Source organism: Struthio camelus, chromosome 1, assembly GCF_040807025.1.
Source record: "Struthio camelus isolate bStrCam1 chromosome 1, bStrCam1.hap1, whole genome shotgun sequence".
Lineage (NCBI taxonomy): Eukaryota > Metazoa > Chordata > Aves > Struthioniformes > Struthionidae > Struthio > Struthio camelus.
In genome coordinates, this window is record NC_090942.1 from 128,075,197 (window position 1) to 128,102,952 (window position 27,756).

The window sequence follows — 27,756 nt, forward strand, 5'->3', positions numbered from 1 at the left end:
TTTACAAAATGCTGTGTTAACGTTTAAACTAAAACACGTCACGTCAACTGAATTACAATGAAGGAGTTACTTTTGTGCAGAACTCCTACAGTCAAGGACTGGCTGCTGAAGTACATGCTTCCTACTATTATGATTATGTTTTAATTATTCTATTTATTTTAAGCCAACAGGTCCTTGGCAGGAAAACAGGAACTGCATCTGTTCATAAGGTCACTATTAAGATTGATGAATCTGATGTCTCAAAACCCTTACAAATATCTCATGAGCCTCCCCTGCCAGCCTGTGATTCAAAACTGATGGAAAGAGCCATGAAGGTAAAGGTTTGCTTTCCAGGAGGCATCTAGTTTTATAAATCAAAAACTTAAATACTTTGTGTTGTGGATTTGTTTTGCTTTGATTCTCTTCAAAGAGCTATTTCTAAGATTTCTACCTGTTATTCTAGGTCATGATGTGTTTACATTGAGAGCTTATATTGTTACGAATTATTGGTCTTGAATTCATCTGGAAAACTAAATGTGTTTTTTGAGTGTCTTGTATACTCTATAATGAGACAATGCTGAGTGGGGGAACAGTAGCCAAGTTTCAGTTATGGTTAGTGTTTGGTTTGAAATTCTTTATAAAGAGACAATCCTTTCTTTTCCTGTTTTGGAGATACTGTATAACCTTTCTCTGAAAATCAGCTTCTTTGTATGTCTTAAGTTGCTCTCCCTTTAGAAAAGTCTCATGTTATGGTTTTGAAGTGTTATACGAAAGAGTGAACCTGGCTTGTTTGTTAGAAGTGTTACGTAAAGCCTAGTTTTACATTATCACTGACCAGGTTATGTCAGCTGGCCTATTTGATTGTATCTCTCTATTGTGCAAATGCCTAAATGGTAAAGGTGGGATAGTTGAAATGATCCAAAAAAGAGGAACTGCAGTCCTTCTTCCAACTTGGATGAGACTTTGCTGGTAATTCCAGATCTCAGCTAATGGTAGCTAAGAACAACTTCCTTCTAGTCTGTATAGTAAGCTTATCTGTAAGTCCCTCAGCAAATCTAGTCGTGATGTCAGTACCTGTTTATATTCCTTGTTGTGTTGTATGGTGTGTGTGGGATGGAGAGGAGAGGTTGTTTTGTTGGTATGTGGATGTGTGGTGGTTTTGGTTTTTTCTTTTTCTTTTTTTTTTTTTCTTTAAGAGAATTCATGAGCTGGAGTGATGAATCATGTAGTTCCTGAACTGTCACTACAGTTTCCAGAGGGAACCTTCTCTCTAGCTTGGATTATTCACCTATTGTACAGAACCTTCCACTGATAATAGCCTTCACCTTCTGTACATACCTTGTACTTGAGCCTCTTGATCCTTCTGGCTTTTTAAGTTGACAGTCAAACCTCTATATGGTGAATGTCAATAATTTCAGATGTTCAGGCAACAGAGGAATGTTGGAAATTTAGTGGAGCATAGTAGACTTCTATTTCTAGAGGTTTGAATATACAGTAATATACAGTTTATTTAGTGCAGATACTTTATTATGCCTAAATGTAGGAAAATGTGCTTAATTTAAAACATCTACTGAAGTTCCACTGGAGTTGGTGACTCTAAGGAAGGTTACAGAATCAGGACTACAGATCGTAGAATTGGATGTGAAGCCATTTTAGATGTCAATGTTAACGCTGACTCCCTTTATAACTTGTTGATCTGACCTTAAAAATTTTATTGGCTTTGGTGTATACATTGCTCTTTCAGTATTTAAATAATGGCTGCAGAGCTATAATGACCTAGCAAGCTATGCTTCTGTTTATTTAAAAAGCTACACAAAACAATGGCACAAACAAGTCTGCTTGTCTAAGGAGGTTATTATACATTCATTTACTGAAAAATTGGTCTAGCTAAAGAGGAAGCTCTAGTCAGTCCTCTTTGAGGAAGAACACTAATAGCAGCTGCCAAGTTGAAATGCTCTTGTGGATGGATAGATACACTTGTCTTAAGGCCTTGTTTTGGAAAGCTAATATTCAGAGGAAGGCCATTGTGGTATACAAAGTCATGTACTGAAATTCTGTATAATTCTGTACTGCTGTAAAGCTCTGTTTATTTTCATATGCTAGAATAAAATTTGGTTTTGATTAATCTTGAACGGTTTGCAAAGCAACGTGAGATTAATTAGAAGAAGGTTCTTTCTAAAGTGATCACCTTATTAAGCTAAGTAGCTTTGTTAAAGTGTACTTGTGCATAATGTCTACACATCAAAGTTGAACTTGTTCATGTACGTGGGTTTTTTTTTTTTTTTACAGATTGACCACCTGTCCATAGAAAAGCTCCTAATAGACAGTGTCCATGCAAGATCTCATCAAAAACTCCAGGAGCTGAAAGCCATTCTTAAGAGCTACAATGTTAACGACAATTGTATGTGTTTTCTACTGAACTTTGTTTCAGTTTTATTTCTCTCTGTGTCTAGGGTTGTTTTCCTTTTTTCTTGAGGCTGCTTGTTTTCAGTAATCTGAATAGAAAATATATGAACATAAATAAAGGGAAATGTGTTCAGAAGTAACAAGACCTAGCTTTAAGCAGTTCTGCATTGATAACTGTAAAATACTCAACGATATCTACCTCCAAATGTAATGTAATAGCTGAAGCTGGCAATGCATTATGTTCTGGGGGAAGGGTTAAAATTTGTCTACTGTAAAAACTTGTACTTAGAATCAAAATTAATCTTTCTGTCTTGAGCTGACTTTAGGTGAGACTGCTCTAAATGCTCTGGAAACTGTTGGGATTCAGATTGAGCCTATAATCTTGATGCAATCAGTTAAATTGTTCAAGGATTTATAATCTCCTTCTCCTTTAAATTTAATCGGTCTTCTGCACCGCCACCATCACCACTTGTCTGATTTTATGTTATTCACAGAGGAGTTTATATCCTTCAGTTCCCCCTTTATATGAACTGTACAATAACATGCAAATAGACTTACTGAGTTCAGGACTACTGCAAGTAAAGATTGCTCCTGTAAATTGTATTTAAAAAAAAAAAAAAGTTTTGTGATTATAATGGGTTAAGTTTTACTATAATGAGTCTGAATTTTATGTGAAATTATTAACATCAATTTTTCTGTAGCATTCGTTGAAACAGCTCTTCCAACTCTTGTAATTCCAATTTTGGAGCCATGCGGTCGATCAGAGTGTCTACATGTTTTTGTTGATCTCCATTCTGGAATGTTTCAACTGATGCTGCATGGCGTTGGTAAGTAGGTGAAACAGCTTGTACTTAATATTTTGAGAGATTTCTGAGTTAAAGAGGTAATTTTGCGTGAACAATTTTATCAAATCTGTAAAGGTCTGTAAGTAGATAAGGGTTATGCAAGTGAATGCTGCCAGTTAGGTCATTAGCTAGGTATTTGAGCTTATGAAGAATGGAGAATTTGAGCTTTGAGCTTAGATGCATAGTTCAGTTAGGTATATTTTTAAGAGGAGGACAGGCTAAATCTTGTTAGACTTCGTTTGCAATGCATGTTCTCTGTGACTCATGCTGCCAGGGCAGTGCCCTTATTGGATGCAGTCATGTAATATGCACCTAATTGAGAGTTATGTTATGGGACCTTACACTTCTTGAGATGTTGTTCAGCGTAATAAATCCTAACTTGATGTTTCAGACTGCTTAAGAAAAGGAGGGGGAACGTGAGTTGTTTTAATTTATTTGCCTAGTAGCATAATTCTGTGGTTCTACAAGCATCATGGATCACTCTTCGAGTATCTTAATTGTGATTGTCAAATTAGTTGAGACACTTTCAATCAAATGGTCAAAATTTCTGTGTGAAATGTAGATGTTAAGACTGTTCACTCACCTAATATTCTTATAGATCAAATGACGCTAGATGACATAGAGAAGTCTGTTAATGATGATATGAAGCGCATCATTCCTTGGCTCCAGCAGCTCAAGTAAGCAACTTGAATGATCCATTTAGTTTTCATAGCATGGTCACCATATGTGTATTTTTTAGGGACACGCTTGCATAGCTTTTCGTTTTAGCACAGACAGGGAAATACTTTCTCCCTGTTCTAAGTGGTTTTGAGAACTTGCTGTCCCCTCTAAGTGGGTGGAGGAAATCCTGCTTTTGCTGGAAGTCAGTTCCATAGTCATCTTTGGTCTGCCTGCCTGCACATAGTCCCGTGCATTGCTGCATGCATGCTCTGCGTGAAATCTTCTCGCCTTAACTCAGTAGCAAAGCACTTGCTTCCTGAGGATCTTATTTTTTGCTCATGCTAGTTTCCTTTCTCCTAGTTTCCTTGTTTCTACAGCTTACTTACAGCTTACAGACACTTACTGTTTCTCTGTGAAACATAATGCAAGGGGAAACCCAGGAAGTGCCCTAAGATGATTTAAATAGCCATTTTTCTTTTTAACGCTTCAACCCCTGCTGGTTTAAACCTTTGATCTTGCCCCCTTAAATCCCTGAGATTTAGATGCCCCCTAGTACTTAACACAAGATACATTTGGCTCCCATGGGTGATTGTGGCGAATAATACAAATACAGTTTGCATCTGTGTGAAAACTAAGTTCCACTTACTCTGTCTTTTTGGAAATTCTGAATACTCTGACCAACTCTCAGAGTGAAACCTCTGCTTAAGGAATTTTGCTTCTGAAAGAAGCACGATGACACGTGAAGCACTGGCACCCTGGAGAAACTAATCAACCTCCCTTTGTTACAAATGAAATCTAGCTCATTTGGGCAGCGTTGCAGTTATTGAAGCAGCTAGGCAGTTCCCTGCAATGTGTTTTAGAACAAACTTATCTAAAATGTATCTACCAGAATAAACATACCTCTTGACTGAGAGGTGCTGAGCACCCATACCTTCCACTACTGCTTTCAGTGGAAGTTTGACTGAACAGTAAGCTGTATATTTCTGAACTCCCTTCAGGCTTGCGTAGGCTTTGTGCTCTTATCCCCATAGCCAAAATCCATTGGAATATAATGAAGCTTGGTTCCAAACATCAGAGTAAATTTGCTGTCTTGCATATGGTTCTGCATTTCCAACCTTATTCGGGCAAATGAGTTCATTTATAACATAATTCAGGGTGACCTTAATCCAGCTTTGACCTTTCCAGCACATTGGAGCAAAGATTTTTTTTTTTTTAATGGCTGTCTGTTTCCCAAGCTGATGGCAGTTAGTAAGGATAGTGATAGGGAAAGGTAAACCCCTGGAATCTTCTGTGTAATATTCTGTGTATTATTTGTGCAACAATGATCAATGTTGACTTAGAATATGACTGACTCCTAATTTAACACTAGTGCTCTGAAAAGCAGTATACTAATGCTGTTCTTTCAATGCAAGGTTCTGGCTTGGACAGCAACGTTGCAAACAGTCTATAAAACATCTACCTACAGTGAGCAGTGAAACTCTTCAGCTGGCTAATTATGCTAGCCATCCAGTGGGAAACCTTTCCAAACACAAATTGTTTATCAAACTCACTCGGCTTCCACAGTACTACATCGTAAGTAATGGAGAAATGCTTCTTATCTTTTGCTCGCAGGCATGGATACGTGAGCCAGTTTGTACTGTTAACTCTAGCATTAGGAACCAGCCGATTGCTGTAAGTCTTGACTATCCCCTCTGCCTCCCTTCTTTCACTCTATGGGTTTGTTAAGCTGTCAGGTTCATGACAAGAAGGGGACATAAGTTTATTACTCGGCAAACTGGCGGTGGGGGGATAGACAGGAACTGAGGTACTCTTACTCTTAATTTGAGGGTCTTCTCAATTAGTTGCTTTGTTTAAATCCAGGTTGTAGAGATGTTTGATGTTCCTGGCAATCCTACAGAACTAGAATACAAATACCATTTTCTCTCTGTGAGCTATGCTGAAGGAGATGACAGCCCTGCTACTGCACTTTTACTACAGCAGTTCAAACCAAACATTGAAGAGCTAGTACTAGACGCAAAAAGCGGCAAACAAATTAAAAGTGGTGTCAAACGCAAGGTAAGTGCTTCAAAAGTTGTCAGGCTTGTTCTAAAATGTGAAAACTAAACACGTTCTGAACATCAGTACCAGCTTTAGTGGTATTGTTTCCAAAATTATATATCTGATGTCTTGTATAAGCAGAGCACTGGTATCTGCACCGGTATATGCGTTGCGCCATGTAGGCATAATCTTCAAGAGACCAAAAAGAGTTGCTTTGTTGGGTCAGGTTGACCTAGCTTGCATATGGAAATTTGGTGATATATAAATCTTTTGAGGAAGAAGGTGACTGTAACACTACTTTAAATGAATTGCTTTGGTCCTGAAGTAAAGCAATTCCTCGGAGGAGTTTGTGTGCAGGATACAATTCGTTTAAAACTTGGATAAGTGACATTATTCTGTGACATCTTTTTGAAGTGCTTGCTCCAAATGTGCAAATACATTTGTCTTTATTTTAATTCTAGTTATCCGGTGATCCATGTTCAACAGAACCTAAGAAACCAAAACGGTCAGGAGAAATGTGTGCCTTCAATAAAGTCCTAGCTCATATTGTAGCCATGTGTGATACAAATATGCCATTCATAGGGCTTCGTATGGAGGTATGCGTTAAACACTGTTTCTGCCTTCCTTACTTCTCCCCTTCCACCACCCGTGATTCCCTTACCTGTATGTGACTGTTTGGAGAAGTTGTAGAAGCGTTCACTTTGTAGTTCCCTTGGGCAGCTGAGCCTGACTGGCTGATGTTTTACACTGGGTTTCTTTAGTCCTTTCGCAGCTGGCTCTCTAATACTGAGCGCTGTGGAAGAGGCTTGAAAAATTGGAGGGAAGGGAAAATGAGAGGAGAAAACTTTATACCAGATTTATACAGTGTGATTTTTGCCTTTTCAGTGCTTCTGAATGTGAAACAAATGTGTTCTCCTTAGCAAAAAAAGAAAAAAAAAAGGTTATTTTGCTTGACTTTTTGCTTGGGATAATGTTTTTGTCATTCATTCTTAGCTATCTAATATGGACATTCCTCACCAAGGAGTACAAGTAGAAGGAGATGGCTTCAGCCATGCCATACGTTTATTAAAGTAAGAGGGCGTGTTCCCACGCTTGATTTTATTATTGTACATATGCCTAAAAGAAAAAAGGGGTTATTTGGAGAGCAGCACTAAAAAAAACTTGGGCATTTTGGGAGTTGTTTTTTTGTTCTGTTTTTTAACTGTCGTGAGTCTTGCACAGCCATGTGAAGAAGAGGAGGATACTGGAGAAAGGGCAAAGAAGTATAGACTTAAGAGCATAAATTGGGTTCGTTTCCTTCATTAGCTTAAACTAGGGAACTCTGAGAACAGTTCCTGGCAGTCCTCAGGCCTAAAATCTCAGCAGTGCTAAGGAAGATATGGTGCAATGATTTGTGAACATGGAATTGCAATTTTAGATCAGAGACCTGCTTAACTCCATATATTGATTGATAGTGCCCAGTTTCTAACATTCCAGAGGAAGATGAAGAAATCCCAAAAAGGACCATTGCATGATAAAGAATTTGTAGAGCAAAGTGTTTTAGAATCACACAGCACTTTAGAGTGAAAGGGGCCTGTGGAGGTCATCTAGTCTAACCTTCTGCTCAAAGCAGGGATGACCAGCTGAATTTTGTGCCCTCTCTGGACACAGCATATGAGGTGTGATCTCACAAATACTGACTAGAGGGAAATACTCCCTTCCATTGACTGCCTGGTTATGCTGATACTAATGCAGCCCAAGATGCAGTCGCCTGTCACTGGTACAAGGGCATACTGCTGACTCCTGTTCAGCTTGTTGTCTCTCAGGACCCGCAGGTTCCATTCATGCAGAGCTGCTACCCAGCCAGTTACTCCCCTGCCTGGGCTTATGCGGAAGGTTATTTGGTTCAAAATGCAGGACTTTGCATTTGTTTTTGCTGAACTTCATGAAATTGCAGTTAACCCATTTCTCCAGCAAGCTGTGGTCCCTCTGAATAGCGTCCCTGCCTTCTAGCATATTGATTGCTCCCCTCAATTTCCTGTCACCTTCAGACTTGCTAAGCCTCTGCTTCGTGCAGGTTATTGAAGAAGTTAAATTGTATTCACCTCTGTGAAGTTAAATTGTATTCACCTCTGTGTTAAGTGCTGAGGACTGCCAGCTGTAACTAGCCTCCAGTTGGATTTAGAACTGTTAACCACAGCGCTTTCTGCCTGGCAGTCCAGCCAGCTTTTCATACTCGCTGGAGTCCACCTTAAGTCTACCAGTTAAACTTTGGCTTATGTCATCAAATAAAACAGATTATCCCAGTTTAAAAAAAACAAATGCATCTTTTTGAATTTAAACATCTTAACTTCTTTCACACTGCAGAAATGTACAGTGATATGAATACATCACTTTAAATGTATCAGGCACTCCCTTTTTTACTTTGCATATGAGCAGAGAAGTCCTGAGAACTTGTGAGCTGAAGTTAAAGGTGGTATCAGATTTCTGGAATAAACTCTCAGGGGTTTGAAAATTTAGCATGTTTTTACTTAAACTTTATTTAGTCTGTTTGCTAAACTAAATTCTCACATTGGGATATAAATAAGTTAGTGGGTACTAAGATAACTGCCAGGTTGTTGATTGCATTTTGAATAACTTGTTCTAGGAGGAGAACTGATTGATGAACTCAGATTGTCAAAGTTTCTTTATCTTCATCTTTTAGCTTATTTCTATGTATAAAAGCTTTATATCAATGCATTCTTATACCTCAGGAGACCAGGCCAATTCAGCTGATCTCTTAACAGTTTGTAATTTGCCAGTTTTAAATCTGTATAAAAGTTGATCTTTACTAAGGGTGCCTTTTTTGTAATTCTCTCTCTCTCTCTCTCTGTCTCTCTCTCTCTTCCCCCCCCCGCCCACCCCACCCCCAAAATTTGTGAAGAGGAGTAAGATATCTGACTATTCTTCTGCAGTCCAACTGTCTTTGGTTTTTACCATTAATTTGTTCATTCTTTCTTGCTCAGATTTACTTAAGTCCTTCAGGAATTGTTAAATTAATCATTTCACTTTTGGAGCTGCACTGTGTACAGTTGATATCCTCTTTTCTTCATGAATAGAATTCCTCCCTGTAAAGGTGTAAATGAGGAAACACAGAAGGCTCTGGACCGATCTCTTCTTGATTGCACTTTCCGATTGCAAGGTAGAAATAATCGCACATGGGTGGCTGAGCTGGTGTTTGCAAATTGTCCACTTAATAGCACTTCATCCAGGGAGCAAGGTAAGTTTTATTTGGGAAGTCTTGTATATTTTGTTTCTTTGTATCTTGCATTAATCTGATCCAGTAGCTCTAATCTCTCTGTGTTAATGGGCAGCCCTCAAGATTTCTAATGAGCCACTGTGCACCTGAATGGAACTTTTGACTGCTGAGATGGCACGTTCTTATTATTTCAATATGCTTCTAGGTCACTTACCACAGTTCAACCATAGTCTGTAAACCAGAGTTTGGGAACTTCTAGTTTAATCAGTATTTACCCTTCTCCTAACGCTGCAGGACCAACACGTCATGTTTACCTGACGTATGAAAACCAGTTGTCTGAACCAGTTGGAGGTCGCAAAGTCGTTGAGATGTTTCTAAATGACTGGAACAGTATTGCTCGGCTGTATGAATGTGTCCTGGAGTTTGCACGATCCTTACCAGGTACAAAAATGATTTCCTTTTTTTAATTATTCTTTTCATTATGTGTTTACAGATTACTATAGCTTTCTCACTCTACCTCTTTTTCTTTCTCTCTTCAAAGACATACCCAACCACTTAAACATTTTTTCAGAAGTTCGTGTCTACAATTATCGAAAACTTATCCTTTGTTATGGAACTACCAAGGGGAGCTCAGTAAGTAACTCCTAAGCGCGCTTCAGATGTTGGATAGGCTGGATAGAATGGATAGGCTTAGAGTTCTTGGAATTGAGCTGCCAAATACTTCATTGTATGACGTTACTGTGGAATTAGTATTGGCGAATGCAGAAAATGCAAAGGTTGCTGGTTTACTAATTGGTTACGTTCCTAGGTGTTTAGAATTTTTGAGGATTTGTGTAATATGCTTCTAATTGTAAGGATAGTTGTGTGCTCTTTCTGTATGCTTCTGAAGCTGCTGACTGATGGAAGTTGGTATGGTGTACCAGGGTTATATGCAAGCCTTTCTCTCATAAACTTATCTTAAGCGTTGCTATTGGTCACTGTCATATTAGGATATATGGAGCTTTTGATCTGACTGAGTGCAAGGTACATGCTTAATGCTGCCTTAAAAGAAAGGACTCTAGCAAAGATTCAAATGTAGTGTTGTGCTTTCAGGTGAGCCGATCCTTAATTATTTTGCGGCAGTGCTGTTCCATCGTTCAGAACTCTAGCTTACTGTTTGGCTGTACTCCATAGTGTTTGAATTTAAAGCATATTTAGTTACTGTGACAATTGTCTGTGTAATTGCTCATACCCTCGAATTAAGTGCAGAGTAGAGGAGGAAGCAACCATGCATTTATCACACACTTAATATATTCTTTGCGTGCAATTGACGAAAAGTAGCATCCTGAATGGCGTTTTCTGTGTATATATTCTCAGCTGATTTTTTAAGAGCATTTCTGTATGTTTTATTGTGACAATTTAATCTTACTAAGTAGCAGGAGTAGCTCTGTAGATTTTACGTATCACTTCCTTACGTATTAGCTTGTCCAGTTCTGATTTCTGTGTTATGGCTGACAAAACCAGCCCACCTGCAGCTACTCATTAATCACTTCTCTGAAGAAAGAATCTCTTGAGTTTAGTTTCTACTCTCATCATCTCTGGCAGAAACAACTTTTTTTTTTGATTGACTTAACTGCCCAGTTTTACTGTTGCCAACAGTCTAGCTAGCTAAATGTAAAAGTTACGTAAAATCCAACAGCGTTTTCTCAGAAGTGGAACAACTTTAGGTGAAGGTGAGTTAGGATTCTTTTGAGGTCAGATGAAAAACCAAAAAAAAAAAAAGGGGGGGGGAAAAAAGAAAAGAAAAAAGTGAGACCAGAACAGCTTTCTTGTTGTAACAGCTTAGTTGTTCTAGTTTCCGGGATCATTTTGTGTTCTTGATGTTGCAGATCAGCATTCAGTGGAATTCCATACTACAGAAGTTCCACATTTCACTGGGAACTGTTGGTCCAAACTCAGGTTGCAGTAACTGTCACAACACAATTCTGCACCAGCTCCAGGAGATGTTTAATAAAACACCAAATGTGGTGCTGCTGTTACAGGTAACGTTTTGTAAACTGTTTTTAAAAAACGTGTAAGATAACTGAGATCTGGATTCAGATGAAAACCTTCTCTTCAGAATTACACGCGTGTTATGATTGCTTATGGACCTCATTGCAAGAACGTGGCTTCTGGAAGATTGCATCTTTTTCTTTCCAAGTTTTCCCTGACCTTTACTTTAAAGATGAGCTTACTTGATCTCTTTATCTGTTCTCTTTCAGGTTCTGTTTGACACTCAGGCTCCGTTAAATGCCATTAACAAACTTCCAACTGTGCCCATGCTGGGTCTGACTCAACGCACCAACACTGCCTATCAGTGTTTCTCAATTCTGCCACAGTCACCCACGCATATCAGGCTGGCTTTTAGGAATATGTACTGCATTGACATCTACTGCCGGAGTCGTGGCGTTGTAGCAATACGCGATGGAGCATACAGTCTCTTTGACAACAGCAAAATAGTCGAAGGCTTTTACCCTGCACCTGGGTTAAAGGTAACTCTTTCTGTGTTTTCTGGCATGTTGTAATTACAAGTGAGCTTAACCTGAAGCATGGATTTGACGAATCTTGTGGAGAGTTGCAGTACTTCCAAAACCCTGAGCACAACATGAATGTTCTGATTTATAAGTAATTTGTTAATTAGAGTTAAAACATTTTCTTTAAAACAACTAGCATTCAGTGTCAGGTTTTTTTTTTTTTTTAAATCCATAATAAAATAATGTTGAGACCATTGTAGGCATTTCTTTTGTTAAAACTCGCTGAAGCTTTGTGACTAGGCTAGTTTTATTCTTCAGGATTAAAAGTGACTCTTTCTTTCACAATTTGTGTGGTGGGACAGTGCTTATCTGTTGCAGGTGAGGAAATGTTCTATATCAGATGATTCTAGATACTTTTCTTTTAAAATGATTTCCACTGGTGTGTGGCAGGAGGCTGTGGCTTTGATTTTTAATATGGTGCTAGCTATGAGCTATGGTGCTAGCTCATTCTTGCTGAAAAATGAATCTGTGCCCGTTTTGACAGAACACCTCAGCTGACGGCAGCTTGTACCGGTCGTAGCCTTACTGAAATATTGGAAGATGGCACCCTTTATGAAACAAGATAGTTTCCTAACTCTCTTTCTGACAATCACAACTGAACATTGATTCTCTGACATTGCATTTAACTAATCCTAAACATATAACTGTTCAAAATCTATTTTTCTCAACAGTTCTAAGCAGAAGAATAAGGGGAAGAGGAAAGGGGTGTAGATACCAGTAGAAAGTGTAAGGAAAGGTAAAGGAGGGGGTTGTTCAAGAGGGTTGGTAAATCGCTCTCTGGGTGCAAGAGAATGCTAGGGAGGAGGTGACCTGTGTACCCTTACCCCAACAGGGCAGTTTTAGGTGTAGTGCAACAGGCCAGTAGCTACTGATGAGTCATTCTGGAGCAGCTGTAGAACTGCAGGAGTGTAGGAACGGAAAGGGCTATTTCCAAGTGCAGGCCGTTTGTTATTTCTTAAGGAAAAAATATCTTCAGATAACGAGACATATTTCAAGTTAATGAGCAAGATTTCTTGTTTGGTGGTCATGTAAGACTTCTAAAATAAATAGAAAAGAAAAAGGTAGGAAAGTATAAACTTAAACATCCACTGAGAAGCTATGTTTATGGATTTTTTTTTTTTAAGCTATTAATATAGCGTATGACTAGTAGTTGATTCTAGAGACCTACCTGTTTATGTGCTGTGGCTGGTAAAGGTAGTATTAAACCCCCCAAAATACTGTGCTTAATTATATAATAAAATTTAACTGGGGAAAGCGTTTACTAACAAAACTGATCTATCCACAGACGTTCCTGAACATGTTTGTTGACAGCAATCAGGATGCGCGAAGACGATCTGTAAATGAAGATGATAATCCACCTTCTCCTATTGGAGGTGACATGATGGATTCATTGATATCGCAGCTCCAACCCCAGCAACCACCGCAGCAACCTCAACAACAGGTAACATCCAGGCAAAATAAGAAACGTTGATTGTCTTCCACAGCTACAGGTTTTTAAGAGCTTAGCTTCTGAAAGGATTGGCAATAAAAAGTGAAAGGAGAGTATAAAACTTGCCCTTGGTGGGAAATGTATTAATTTGATCACTTCTCATTGCAGCATAGGGAGCACATAGCATATCGACGGCAGCTTTGGAGGGTCGCTTGCGACTTGCTCCCTTGGAAGCAAAGGATTGAAGGGGAAAAACTATGACTTAAGACAGAAGATATCGGTGGGGGGAGAGAGAGCAGAAGGCTTTTCTGTTTGAGGTGCCAGATAAGGAGTTATGAGGTGCAGAGGTATAACGCCTGTGTTTATATGGCTTAAATAAAAAAAAAAAAACTGAAAAAATAATGGTGAGCTCTGAACAAGGTGGTATAGGAAGTAGAATATTGATGAACCTGTCAGAGCTCATCAATAGAGTCCAAATTCGCACTAGTCTTCCGCTGCACATACTTTAGTTTTAATACAAAATGATGAACAATTTTCATTGTCCTATGTTGATGCTTACAGCCATTTGCAAAACAGGCAGGAGCATCGGCAGCATATCCTCTTACTTCTCCACCCACCTCCTATCACAACACGGTGACGCCATCTCCATCTATGATGCACACACAGTCACCAGGTAAGATGGGCTAGAGTTTGTGCGCTAATCATGTGCTGGGAATGCACAGCTGCTTTTTTTTAATATGTGCTTTTTTTTATTATTCAGTCTGTGCTTAGCTCCGAGTTAACCAAGGTAATGCATCTTACAATGTGACAAATAGGGAGGACTTGCCATGCATGTTTTGGAAAGTGCATTTTGAAACCAAAGAATACATGCAGCGAAACTATCATCTGTAGTTATGTAATATTTTTACCTCAACATGAAGCCTTGGGACTGTTTTAAGGCTTATAAAAAGGCTTTAGGCTTATCAAAACCTGTTCATTTAATACCTGTTTCTTCAGAAAAGCTTTTCTTCAGAAAAGCTTAGCTTTCTATTCCTAGCCATTATAGTGCAAAAACCAGATAATATCTAAATTTGGGGAAGAGTTGGATGGGGAGGAGGAGAATGCCATTCTGCAAGCTGAGTATCTTGGAAAGCTTGTTTTATGTGCTGAATCAATCTGGAAAATATAATCCTCATGCAGCCTGTATAAAATGCAGCCTGTGAGTGCAGGAGGGGATTCTAGTGCGTTTTGTTTGTCATTTCCCTAAAGAGGAGATAACTGTAACAGGCAATAGAAAAATTTGTATCAGAGCAATGGGAAATGTGTGTGATAAGTGACTTGGTATCTTTGATTAGGAAATCTGCATGCTGCGAGCTCACCTAGTGGAGCTTTAAGAGCACCATCACCAGCGTCGTTTGGTCCAACTCCTTCACCTTCTTCCCTTGGAATCACAATGGGACAAACAGCTAACTTTGCCAGCCCACATGGTGAGTTCTTTTACTGGCATGTATAGGTGGTGACAGGGAGAGCAAATTTGCCTCTGAAAACTGAGCAGACTTAACTTAATTGGGAAAAAATAATATTTATTGGCTTAAGTAGCTGCTTTTGTAGATGTACTTGTTAACAGTAGTTAAAAGTAGCTGCATGGCATGTGGAGGCGTTTCTAACATTTTAGAAGTTGAGTATCAGTCGCGCTCTTTCCTGCTTACTAATTTGTGGAAATTCTATGTGGACTTTCAGTTAAATAATGGCTGCAGCTTCTTAGTTGTCTGCGTCTTTTAAATGAGCAGTCTCCTGTTAGATTAGTTGGTTTATTTTCATTGTTTAAGTCTTCTGGAAAAACAGCTGGGACAGATTAGAAATTCAAATGCTTGCAGTTTGAAAAAGTCCTGCTGGTTTGAAATACATATACGCAAGCAAAATGTCTCTTATTCCTTTCCTTTATTTTTTGAAAACTGCCAGAACAATTGGGTTGTAATCACATACATTGGAAACTGCTCCATAGATCACAGTGAACTAACAGTTCAGATCAGAACTTTAGCGCACCATTGTAATTGGCAAGGTAGCAAAGTGAAATAGATATACAACAGACTGTTTAAGAACCTTGCTCCAATTAGTCTTTTAAGGGAGTACTAATGCAAAGGTACTTCTACGAAGATAACTTATCTTGATACTTAATAGCTAAAGAACAGTTTAGCTGAGGCTTTCATTCACTAAGGAGCAGTAGAAGGCACAGTCCATAGGGACTCTCTTTTACTCTCTTAGGACTGAACTCTTTTTAGTTCAGTCCTAAATAGGCGTTAAATATATTGATTTGCCTTAATATTCTATTTTATTTTATTTTTTGAAAAAAATACAACCAGGAAACACTTGAACTTAAATCCTGATCTCATGAGCGCTCCAACCCACACACGCTTATTACCCTTTTTTTTTTTAATATGCTTGTAAAATGTAGTCTAAAAGACTGCAAATATTTCTGCTATTAGTATTTTACAGATTTTGGTAAGCATTTTTTAAAATTTCTAGATTAGAAAACCTTAATTTTTCTTTTTAAAGATGATGATGGTCTTGTAACATCTATAGGTACCATAGACCCAAGCTCACCATACACAATGATGTCACCCAGTCAGCGTGCAGGGAACTGGCCAGGATCTCCCCAGGTCTCTGGTCCCTCACCAGCAGCACGGATGCCTGGAATGTCACCAGCCAACCCTTCCCTTCATTCACCCGTCCCAGATGCCTCTCATTCCCCACGAGCTGGAACAAGTAGGTCACGTTAACAGTATTATGACTGTGAAACACTCGTGTTGTGAACATCTCTAGTTCTGTCCTTTTGGTAGTTTTGTGTCTCGGCCTAACAGCCCTCAATGCCCTTGTGCAGTGGAATATCTAAGGAAATGATGCCTTCGTTCTGGCCTAGTCAGCTCTTTTACAACAAATTGGAAAACAAGTCAAATCATAGAGCGTAAATTTTAACAGGATTCAGGTCTCCTGCTGAGCTGTAGAAATTAGCCTTAAACTATTGAGCTCTGTGACTGTGAGAAAAATCCTTCAGAATGAAAGCAACGCTAGGTGTATTTGCCTATCTGGAAAGTAACTTTTTACATTATAGAGCTGTAATGCTGTTCTTGCAAGACTGATTTAGCTATCTTTACATCTCACTCGGTTTGTTGTACAAAGTCTGTATCTGCTGGCATGCTGAAGAAAGAGGAATAGAACTGAATGTTACTGAAACTCTTTGCATGGGTGAAGGGTGAAAGCTCTAATTCCTTGACTTTGCTTTGTTGAAGACCTATCCCTAGGGCAGCCACATTCTTAAACGAGAAAGATTAGGCTTTGGCACAGAAAGCTTATTGCTTATACAGTGGCAGCAAATAAAATGAACGCATATCTTACATTTCTGCTTAAAGCAATGCTTACTGTAAGTACCTTTTCCGTACCAATAGGTTCCCAAACAATGCCGACGAGCATGCCTCCACCTCGTAAACTACCTCAACGGTCTTGGGCTGCATCCATACCCACAATCCTCACCCACAGTGCCTTGAATATTCTACTGTTGCCCTCTCCTACCCCTGGGCTTGTGCCAGGACTAGCTGGCAGCTATCTCTGTTCCCCTCTTGAGCGATTCCTTGGATCAGTTATTATGAGGAGACATCTTCAGAGGATCATCCAACAGGAAACGGTATGGTTTAAACTAGTATTGACCTGCAAGCATGACTTTACAGCTGTTCTTTTTCATGCTTCTACATGCCATGTCTTTCAAGTCAGATGCAAAGTGAATTGCTTCAGATATAACTTATCTCCTTTCTCAGAGCTGCCAACAGTAAAATCAGGGAACAGCTCAGAATACTGTTGGGGCTAGTTAGTGTTTCCATTTTCCTAGTTGGAACATACGTTTTTAGCATCTAGTTTGGAGACACGTATCTTGAACTCTAGCCTTATTAGAAGTATTTACTGTTGGACTTGCTATGGTATGTTTCTGAATCTTGTTGTCTCAAGTGTCAAAAATTTTAAAAAAGCATTTAGCTTTGTTTCTTTTCCACAGAAAAAGTGGAAAACCTATTTTGTCAGGTGAAATATGATAATTGATATAATAGTAAGACTGCAACCATATTTGCTAATGCCATGGCTTCTCTGAGTTTAGCATGTTAGTTGTTAAATAACTAGAAATAGCCCTAGAGTTGCTCTGGATGCTGCTACTAGGCAGGAATGCCCAAGAAACTAGTTACCAGCTGGCAATAACTGAAGTACTCTGCCGTGAACGTTGCCTAGGGTTTAGGACAGAAAAATGTGTACTACTTTATTATTTTGGCATTGATTCAGGAACAGAGAAAGAAGAGTAATCTTGCATTAGCTTCATTCTCAAGGCAATTTTGACCCTTGTATAAATATCATACGTTTCTGTGTGGCTGAATGCTTTCTTTTTGGGGAATGGGCAGATTAATCTCTAGACTCTTGGGAGTGAACGCGTGTGTATTCATGCTGTTTAGTGACTGACTAATTGAATGTGATATTTCTTTTCATACAGCTACAATTAATAAACTCCAATGAACCGGGTGTAATTATGTTTAAGACAGAGGCACTGAAGTGCAGGGTTGCTCTCAATCCCAAAACCAACCAGACCTTGCAACTAAAAGTAACACCTGAGAATACAGGACAGTGGAAATCAGAGGAGTTACAAGTTTTGGAGAAGTTCTTTGAAACAAGAGTATGTACTTAGATTACTAACGTTCAAATTTTGGGGCATTGCTTTTAAGCCGTGATTGTTCTGAGTGATTCTGCTGACTTTCATTGGGAATACTGACACATAAGGGCTGCAAAGTAAAAGCTTAACAGCTATGCATGCTGATTGTGATATTGAATGATACAGCTTTGCCTAAATAAGCAATATTAATTGGTGTCTTAACACTCTAGGTTGCAGGACCACCTTTTAAAGCAAACACACTGATAGCCTTCACAAAATTACTAGGGGCTCCAACACACATCCTCAGGGACTGTGTACACATCATGAAACTTGAGCTGGTAAGTGTTCCGTTTCGTTCATTCCGCTTCAGTTACTATCTTGAAAAAATAGGTACTATATTTATAAACACATGAATTACTCTAAATTTGTGTATGTGCTAGTCAGCATTAATGGAGAAATTTTAAATTTACTGTAAGCTCTCCTGGAAACTCCCAAAATTTCTCCTGTAAACTGATGAACTTAAGAAACTGCAGGCACGCCTCTGTATGATAAGCGTATATGTTAGCCTGGGTAAAACCTTCCTGAATGTGTTCTTGTTTATATGTTCAGTTCTTTCAGACATATTCTCACTTGTGCTAAACCTGGGGACATCTGTAAGTTTAGGTAGAGAGGCATATTCTACTTACTAATTCATAGACATGTATGTCACTGACGTGAGACTTGTGCTATTCTTTCTCTGTGGTGCTGCCTTTAAACAGTTCCCTGATCAGGCAAGTCAGCTGAAATGGAACGTGCAGTTTTGTTTAACAATTCCTCCCAGTGCACCGCCAATTGCTCCTCCAGGAACACCTGCTGTTGTGCTGAAGTCCAAAATGTTGTTTTTTGTAAGTAGACTTATCTGTTTTAAATTTTCTGTGGGCTGCATGTGTTTGAAATGATCACCAGTTGTGGCAAAATATATGGATGTTATGTCTGATAACTGTAGAAGCTAAAAAATGTTGTGCTGTTTGGAAGCGTAGGGTTGCATGCCTCTCTTCTGTAGCAAGCTCAGTGAGTACTCCTATTCCCCTTTGTATAAAAGTCATAGCAACTCTAATGTAACTTCTTGTCTGGTTTTCCTTTTGTGCTCCTTGTAGAAATGTTAAACTGTATATCCTAAAGTTGTTTCCTGTGGCCTGTGGGTATCATCTTTGTATGCTAAAATTGGGAGAGGTGGGGGGGAGGTTTATTCTTTGAGGCACTTACTGCTTATACAAAATGATACACCAGTGGTGCTGGGAAAGTAAATCAGGAATGGAGATGGGTAGAACAGATCTGTATTATTGTGATCTCTGAGGAATGTTCAGTGCAGGGTGACTTCAAGAGCAAAATAGTTTGCAACTGGGTGAAGACTTATCAGTTGCAGAATTGATGTCTGAAAACTGAGGGAGGTGGAAAGGAACACAGGCTGTAGGTCTGGAGATTTAACTGTGTTAGAAGTTGTGATGATGTAGGTAGTTCAATGTAACGCGTTTTTTGTTTTGCCCACAGCTTCAGCTAACACAGAAAACGGCAGTCCCGCAGGAAGCTGTTAGTATTATTGTCCCAATTATTTATGATATGGCTTCGGGTACAACTCAACAGGCTGACATTCCCAGGCAACAGAACTCTTCTGTTGCTGCTCCAATGATGGTTAGCAATATTCTAAAGAGGTTTGCTGAACTGAATTCTCCACGACCAGGTACTGTACATGTCCAATAGATATATTCTGTCCACCCAGGCATCTGTGACAAATCGCCAGTGTAAAACTAAATCTCTAAGTCTCAATTCTCCTTGATTTCGATGTCCTTAGTGATCACAAAGTCCTGATGTGGCAGGCAATATATAACTTAATAGCTAGTACTGGCAGTGCAGTGGACATTTATGCCAGAAGGTTACATTGATACAAACTATTTCCCTGTTTTGCCACAGGGACAGAATGCGGCTCTTGTTGGCCTAACTCCTGCTGCATAGCAGCAGTCATAATATTTTAACAAATGGGCCCAGAATGAATCACAATAAATGCACTGTGGTTAAGTATCAGTTTTCATGGTTAACTACAAAGTTATTGAGCTTAACAGTAGAATAAAGGGATGTTAAAATAATTGTCAAAACTTGTCCATGTACTGTGAATGATAAAAAGTAGCTGAAGTGATTGTACGCACTTCTGTCAGTGCGTACACTAACAGAGGTGCATACAGTTCTGTCCAGCAAATGTGCTGTGAGGTGTTTGAGCTAAATAGATTGTTCTGAATGTTCCCTGGCCTCGGGATGATGCACTGTGAACAGCGTGGTTCTTTGCTCTCCCTCCTGTTGGTCTTACTTTTCATTTAGTTAATATCTGATGACGCTGAGTAACACCAGCAGGTTCTTTGGGCAGCGTGTTGTCTACAAGTGATGGTTTGGGAACCTAATACACAAATGGCTTGTAAGAACGAAAGCTTTCAGTTCTGCTGTAGTTGCATGCTGAAGAACAAAGCCTTTTTCCGTATAACCCAGTGAATAGATTGAAGTCGTGAATCCAGAGGTTGAATTCTACTTTTGTTCTGTATATTTATTCATTTTGTTGTGCCGTAACTTTTACTATGCTTGATGGTATATTTGAAGTGCTAGAAGATAAGTAATGTTTATGTTATATTGGTATGGATATGCATACGCTTCTGAAAATTGTGATGAGCTTAATATTAAACATGCATTTTCTAGTTAGCATGTAGCGTAGGTAAATAGGAGAGAGAGAGCCTTAACGGGATGTGGGCTTACCTATAAGAGTTCTGTGTGTGATGGGCTAGAACTATTGGTTGTATAGTACATTTTTTTCATGATACGTTGAATAAATGTTGAGTGTTTCTTTTGGAAAGTGTTTCCCCATTTAGTTCTAGTGGGAGGGGTAAACACTTGTTTTGCTTTTGTATTTTAAGATTAACCCTCCACAAAATGGCACAGCATAGGGAGCAATTGTCAGAGCTACTGTGGAGTATCCCAGGTGAGATGTCTTCTTGATCAGTAGGCAGATGAGGGCGGACAATTTTTTGTGTGTCACACAAATCTGGATGGAATCTATCAATGCAGTACAGGGAGCAGAACACAGACAAGAAAAAGTCCATATAGAAAGAGCGTGTGGCTCCAAGCAGGACCTCGTCCAGGCAAAGAAGAATATAGCTAGCTGAGCGTGAGCAGAGGACATTTCTGGTGGACTTTCCTCCCACTTCTAATAGAAAGAATGTGTCTATATTCATCCTTTTTTAAAAAAAAAAAAAAAAAAAAAAGTCTTCCCTGAGGACATCTTAGTTTCCTGTGTTTTCATCATCAAAACTTACATTATTATATCCAGTAGAAAAGTATACGATACTTTCTTTGCTTTGCTGTTGAAAGGCATAGGAGAGCAACCTTAGGAAATGAGAGTAAATAACTGGTAGCCTTCTCCTTTTACAACAGCAGTACATGGGAGATCCCAGATGCACATCCTTTCTCTTATGATGCTGTTACTGCTCTCTCCAGGATCTTCCTACCTGTGTGTTAGCTCTTCTGCTGCATTCTCTGCAATTTGCTTGGTTAAGTGGATTCTTTGTCTTTTCAGTCAGAAAGGACCAGGGCTTCCCACAATGCACATTTGATATGCTGGCACTTTTGTTGTAACTCATAATCAGTGTTGCCTCATTTTAGTTGTATCTTTTTTACCTTTCTCTCTTTGTGAGAAAGTTATTTTGTATTAAGCTTAATTTTCCTCTTAATAAAATGTTAGTAACTGAAAAGTAAGTTCTTCTGGAAGAGTTTTATTTTCAGATCTGTGGGCAAACACATTAAGCTGTGTTTAACAGAAAAACGTTGACTCATTGTGAATATGCTGTCTTTCTGAGAGCATTTTACCCATGCCTCCATTGGGGGGAAAAATACTCTTTTCAGGAGTTATGTGAACTGAGAAAGGGCAGAATCCCTGATGGAATCACTGCCCTGGAATAACAGGGTTAACTTGGGCTGTAAGTCTACAACCGGTGTAGCAGAGCTCAGTCTGGCAAGGAAAGAAGGTCCCTACAAGATGCAGGGGGTGACCCTTAGAGGGGAGCTTAGGGGACTTGTGTGGTGTTTTTCAAAACACTTGACTGCTAAGCATTCCTCAAAGTCTGGTTTTCAGTGGTGCTGTGGATGGTGTTTAGCCCAGATTTGTAGCTGGATGTGAGCTTTGATATGATAATGACTTGCCCAAAATAGTATTGGGAATCACTAGTTTGGTAGTTAGGATTAATGCATCCCAACATGCTCTGCTCTTATCACGTAGCTCACACTGTTGCTCCGCAATGAAGTTCAGCGTCTTCTAACTGATGTTTTTAAAAATACGCAGGAAAAACTCAGCCCACGGTGACAGGGTACAATAGTGGGAATTAACTGTATTCTCTTATCATGAAACAGTAGATCAAAGTTACAGCTGCCTAGTTTTTCACCTTTTGTTGGGCTAATTAAACCCTCTTCTGGTGATTTTAATTTTTCGAACCATTTCAGAATATGTCTGTATCTTTGTCAAAAAATGCCGCTGTTGAAACTTGAAACTGCTGTGATTGATCTTGTATGAGACTTCAGCAAGTTGAAACAGTTCCTTTTGTTTTTTTTTTTTTTTTTTTTTTTTGCATTTATTTTGTAGTGTAGCAGTGAAGGCTAGAGTCAGGGCAATTCATCTGAAAAAGATTTCTGACTTTTGTCTAGTCTTTGAGTTAGAATTGCTTTTAAATCTAGGCTTAGGACAAGAAAACATGTTCCAGCTCTGTTTCAGACTTGAGTCTTTTGAAATGTTTAGATTCTGCTCTTAATCGACACAAATAGAACTTGGAAAAGCTTTTTGATAAGCACAGACGTGCTTTTGATTAACAGCATTCAGAAAAATACGGATTATAATAATCCCGTATGATAAATCTTAACGATGGATTCACGACATTCAAAAGCTATTAAAAGTTAAGAGCTGCTGTCAGTGGTTTCTTGCAGTTTTGTGAACAAGAGACTAGCTGCTGAGGGAGCAAGTGTTCCTTCAGTTAAAAGCAGTACAAATCCTGACTTTGGAGGTAACTGGGATTTGCAAGTTGCACTTACTGTTTTATTGTGAGCCCCTTCCCGTGTTGGCCTATAATCTCAGTGTTAGCTGCATTTTAAAGCACATTAGCAGGCGTAGGGTGATTCCCAGTATGGATGGGGTCTGAGTGGCACACTTGTTTGTGTACTTGTTAGAATTAACCCCTGACTGTTGAATTCATGTTCTGTGTTGTGCTAATACATCTTTTTTCCCTGTTCTAGGTGAATGCACAATATTTGCAGCAGTTCGTGATTTGATGGTTAATCTTACGCTGCCCCCTGGTGGGCGTCCATAGACACTTTTAAAAGAAGGCTGAAAAGTGAGACAAAACAGCAAAAAAAAAAAATCTCTCTGAAATAAGCCTTCAGTTAAAAGAGGACGTTTTAATTTTACCTTTTTTAAGAGCTAAATATAATAAACTGGCAAACTTTCAGGGATGCACTTTCATCAAATGAGTATCACCACGACTTTTGTATAGTGCTGTTGTATAGTGTGTTTTAATGGGAGACACTTCAGACTAGGTAATAGATTGAAGTATCAGCTTGCTGGTAATAGATTTAATATTCTGTTTTATACTATAAAGATTATGAAAATGCCAAACTTGTTTGTTTCTGTTTTTCTTATGTTTTGGTGTAATAGTCTTTTTTTAAGGCAGGTCTGTCATTTTGAATACTGTAAAACTGTGACAAACTTTATATTGAAGCTGTATTTTAATATGACTGCTTTGAATCCTTAAACAAATTATTTGGGCTTGTTGTAAACATGTCCCCAAAAAGCAATATTTAATAAACTGGATTAAAAAATCTTAAACTGGATGTTGTATAATCTTAAACTTTATTCCTCTCCACTGTAGTCACTGGCCAGATCTCTTGCGTTCATGCTTGCTTGGAAATCTCTGTACGTAATGCTGTTTTCACGTGCACACACCCACCTAACTGAAAAACAAAGAAAAAAACTGTTTTCCCCCTCCCTTCCAGAATTATTCATTTACTCAATGGTTTTGATTGGTTCCAAATCATAGGAAAGCTGTTTGTCCACTTTCCTCAGTGTATAGATAACCGTTGTTATTTAAAACGGTGCTTCAGCTCTTCCTCTTGTTAAGTACTACCTGTGTTCTGTCCCAGAAGCAGGCACAGAGTTAGGAAGCGCCTGCTTTTTTTGAACAGCCATGGAACTCTTATTACTGAAGACTTTGTAGTAATAGATGCGATTAATGGTCATATTGTAAAGGAAGGGAAGATAGAAGCTTGACCTTTATGCCATGAAATTGGAGAGGCTGATCCGAGAAAGCTGAATATAACCAATAACTGTGGAAACAACCTCACGTTTAATGTTTTGAATTGGATGTAGGTAACTCTGTTAGTGTTGACTGAAGGAACAGTCCCTTGTTGTACAGTAAGGAAAATTAGCAGCTTAAGGAGTTATTGTCATTTGTTTGTTTGCATTCATTGGTATTCCCAAGTTTTTCTGAGTTCAAGTTGATTTTTTCAGATTCCTGCAAGCGTAGCTTTCTGCTGCTCTACCTCACTGCTCTCGCAGAGGGTTCTGTTAGCTCCCTGCTCGGCTAAAGGATGTTTCGAAATAATTTAAAAAACCCTTTTCTGGCCTGCTTTACTGAATTTGAGGCTGGCTACTGCCCCTGCAACTGTTGCAACATTTTTATTTTACTTTTTTTTTAAGCTGTTGCCATAGGTAATAGGAGAGGAAAAAACGCACTTGACAGGGTTATGAAATGACATTCGCAACCTGACCATATGGGAAGAATGGTATTACTCATTTATACACCACTTCTCTCAACATATTTCACAGTTTAAGCCCTTATCCTAAATAATTTAATTCTCAAGGAAAATGCTACTAGATAGAGGAAGCGTTTCCTGCTCCCCAACAACACTATTGTTTCTTCCAAAGAAATGATCTTGCATGTTTACAAGTGCAGTTTTAATTTCTTCTCTTTCATGTGATCACTCTAGCTTTCTTAGTAGCCAGATGTTATACCCACTTGCTGCAATTGAGCTATTTGTAGATTTTCATTGTTCAAGACATGTGGCTGTCCATTTATTTCACTAAAAATTCTGTGGTAACTCCACATACTGTGGTACTCCTAGTTACAGTTTCTGATGTATCTAACTGTGGAACAAAAGTGAGAGAAAACAAATGGGACAGTATTGATCCACAGACCTGGAATGATAATGTTAGCCAGGGTCAGATGGGAACATAACTTTTTAACCATCCAAAATGTGATCACAGATGACAGCAGTGGACTCCATGATTTCCCAGGTAACAAATATTGATAAAGTTGTTAAAAAGAAAAAGCAAAGGCGGCGAAAGCTTTTTGTGAGCTGTGCAAGCTCAGAGGAGCTGAGTTAATGTGTGTTTGGGTGGGGAGTTTTTTCTGTTTGTGTTTTTTTTTTTGTTTGTTTGTTTATAACTGCAAGAGTTTAAATTACTTGCTGTGCTTATTTACACATTTGTGGGTCCTGCAGGTTGCCTTCAATGAGACTGCGGATGTGTAACCAAGTTTACAAAGATTGCAGCAAACAAGTTATTTTCACTGTACAAACTTGTTCTAATAGCAAATATTTTTGAGACAAGACAAAGCTTCATATAACTCGAAGCTCTCTTTCAAGAGCTACAGTTTGTGTCTCTAAGCATGTGTTAAAGTTTCATCTGTCAGTTGAAAGTTACTCTAGAGTACATTTTAAGGCAAAAAATGTTCTGTAGGAAAAGTAGCAGATACAGTGTAACACTAGGAGCATAACTATTTGTGTCACTGTCTCAGATTTATGATTGAATTGCCAAAGGTGTTATTTCAGTAATTGTTTCCTGGATCTTATTTTAGCTCAAACGGTTGTAGTTGTTCCCCTGGCCCACGTTTTGCATGCATTCAAAGAATTTCAAATGTTTTTAAGGTAAGAACGTATTTCAAGGAATTAGTGTGTAATTAAATTCTATTAACTGTACATGACATCTCTACTGTAGTTACAGTTTTAACTGTTCTGTAACCCTCATAATAGTAATATGATTGAGAGCTTCATGTTTAGGTTAAATTGCACTAACTTAAAATATGTGGGGCTTTTCTTAAGACATTCTGACAGCAATCAATGCTTAAGATTTAACTTCTTGGGGAATGCTTTTAAGATTTAAATATGCCTCCACAAACATAAACTTGAGAAACAGTGCTGTTTGAGTGCTGCACTTTAACAGCATGACTTTTTGTGTATTCCCAACCCTTCACATTCTTCCAGAAGGGCAATTAACTCCTTTGGGAAATGATGCTGCATAATAGATTTTAAAGGAAATGTTCAGCTGCTGCTCTGAAAGATAAGGGATGCTGAATGAGGAAGAATTGTACCCATATTGTTGGGGGTTGTACAGAGTAGCACAGAAGCCAAAAGCGGCAGTGGCTTAATCCTGGACAGCTTGAATTCCTGATCGCAGAGATGCTGGTTGCAAGGGATGGCTGGGGGCCATCTAGCCCAATGCTCCTCTGGGAACGGGAGCATCTTCTCTCATTCTGTGCTGAAGAGCTGCCGCGCACAGCCTGTGGTGCGCACGTGTAACCAGCAGTGACTTGCATGAGCAAGCGCTGTGGGGAGAATGGGCTTTGCTATGTGAAATAGGACTCTAAAGAGGATGAAAAGGCACAATGTTCTGGCTTGTCATTAAGTGGTTTTATTACTCCCCTTAGAAGAGCTTTGTCAAGGTTGCAAATGCCAGAAAGTGCATATTCTGGTGAAGGGGAGTTTGCCCCATACCTGAGACTTTGCCTGAAGGGACAGAAGCTAAATGGAGTTTGTCAGACAGCTCAGCTCCTACAAAAAGCCTGAATGAGTGCTAATACACTTTTCTGAGGTGAGGAAGGGTTTTGTTGACATGTTTGCCATGCATTAGGCTTGGTCTGTCAGTGGCCAGCTGGCTCCCAAGGGACCATTTCCCTATGAGATCATGTCCCTTTTTTCTCCTCTGCCACACCAGAGGACACCTCTGCCTCACAGGTAATTCTCAGTGCTGCTTCAGCTAATCGAAAATAAATGACATGTAAATAATAAATAAGTTTCCTTAGGAAAGCTGCCTGCCTGTCACACAGTGGCCAAGCTACAGCAGTAAGGAGAGCTCTTGCCCTGGGCTGCTGCGTGTCGTCCCCCTCCTCCCTGGCCTCCTGGCACCTGCGTAGTGGGGAGCGGTGCCCTGCCAGCCCGGCCGGCTGTGAGCTGGTGGGCGGCTTCCTGGTCCTGCCAGGCCTGCTTGCTGCCGCAGGGGCTGCTCCCCATTGTGGCAGCAGCTTCCTCCTCGCCAGCTTCCTGCGTTTTACTTCCGAGGCTTCCCAGTTGCCAAATATGACCAAATATGAGGAAAATACCCGGCCCTAAAAGCACTGCACTTTTCAAAAATACGTATGCAAGGCTGTCATCTGAAGCTGGTTGTGCAGCAGAGGGAGGGAGAGGGGGGCAGGGCCCTTCCGGGCAGTGCTGGGGAGCTGGGGACAGAGCCAGCCTGAACCAGACCTGGGAGCTGCTGCTGGTGTCTCCATCAGTGCTGCTGCGCCACTCTGCCCACGGGCTTATGGAGCGTGTGAGAACAGAAACGTAACTTCAACTACTACTGAGACATCTTCCCTTCCCCCCCAGCACGCATGCATCAGAGAGGTTGGTTGAACCTCTCTTAGCCGAGAGCTGTGTTTAGCCGTGGCCTCCGTCTGACAAGAGAGCTGTCAGATTTTCCACCAGCCAGGACCGAGTTCATATTTGAACTTATATCTACCATTTTAACCTACTGAGTTTTAACCCACCTTCTGAGTTCCTTTCCCAGTTCAGCTCTTGGTTAACGTTTCCGGAGAAGACGGCGCACGCTCTCCCTCAAAGGGGGGCCCATCGGCGTCCACCCCGCACGG

The 27,756-nt window shown here is 39.6% G+C and overlaps 1 protein-coding gene across 4 annotated transcripts in view; it reads left to right on the plus strand.

The window, feature by feature from the left end:
• Nucleotides 1-23,679, plus strand: part of MED14 (mediator complex subunit 14) — a 35,283-nt gene extending 11,604 nt beyond the window's left edge. The window contains exons 9-31 of one of the 4 annotated variants that reach the window (XM_068916472.1): nt 164-314; nt 2,269-2,380; nt 3,087-3,212; nt 3,829-3,907; nt 5,303-5,462; nt 5,751-5,945; nt 6,389-6,523; nt 6,921-6,997; nt 9,005-9,165; nt 9,439-9,585; nt 9,686-9,777; nt 11,013-11,165; nt 11,385-11,654; nt 12,982-13,137; nt 13,687-13,798; nt 14,460-14,591; nt 15,688-15,870; nt 16,551-16,786; nt 17,633-17,812; nt 18,019-18,126; nt 18,547-18,672; nt 19,319-19,508; nt 23,087-23,679. In XM_068916472.1, coding sequence (XP_068772573.1) covers nt 164-314; nt 2,269-2,380; nt 3,087-3,212; nt 3,829-3,907; nt 5,303-5,462; nt 5,751-5,945; nt 6,389-6,523; nt 6,921-6,997; nt 9,005-9,165; nt 9,439-9,585; nt 9,686-9,777; nt 11,013-11,165; nt 11,385-11,654; nt 12,982-13,137; nt 13,687-13,798; nt 14,460-14,591; nt 15,688-15,870; nt 16,551-16,786; nt 17,633-17,812; nt 18,019-18,126; nt 18,547-18,672; nt 19,319-19,508; nt 23,087-23,160 — 3,355 coding nt within the window. In that variant the 3' untranslated portion in view covers nt 23,161-23,679. Of the gene's footprint in view, nt 1-163; nt 315-2,268; nt 2,381-3,086; nt 3,213-3,828; nt 3,908-5,302; nt 5,463-5,750; nt 5,946-6,388; nt 6,524-6,920; nt 6,998-9,004; nt 9,166-9,438; nt 9,586-9,685; nt 9,778-11,012; nt 11,166-11,384; nt 11,655-12,981; nt 13,138-13,686; nt 13,799-14,459; nt 14,592-15,687; nt 15,871-16,550; nt 16,787-17,632; nt 17,813-18,018; nt 18,127-18,546; nt 18,673-19,318; nt 21,563-23,086 lie in introns of those variants that run through there. The other 3 variants (XM_068916483.1, XM_068916500.1, XM_068916490.1) reach the window with 3 other exon arrangements.
• Nucleotides 23,680-27,756: the final 4,077 nt, after the last annotated feature.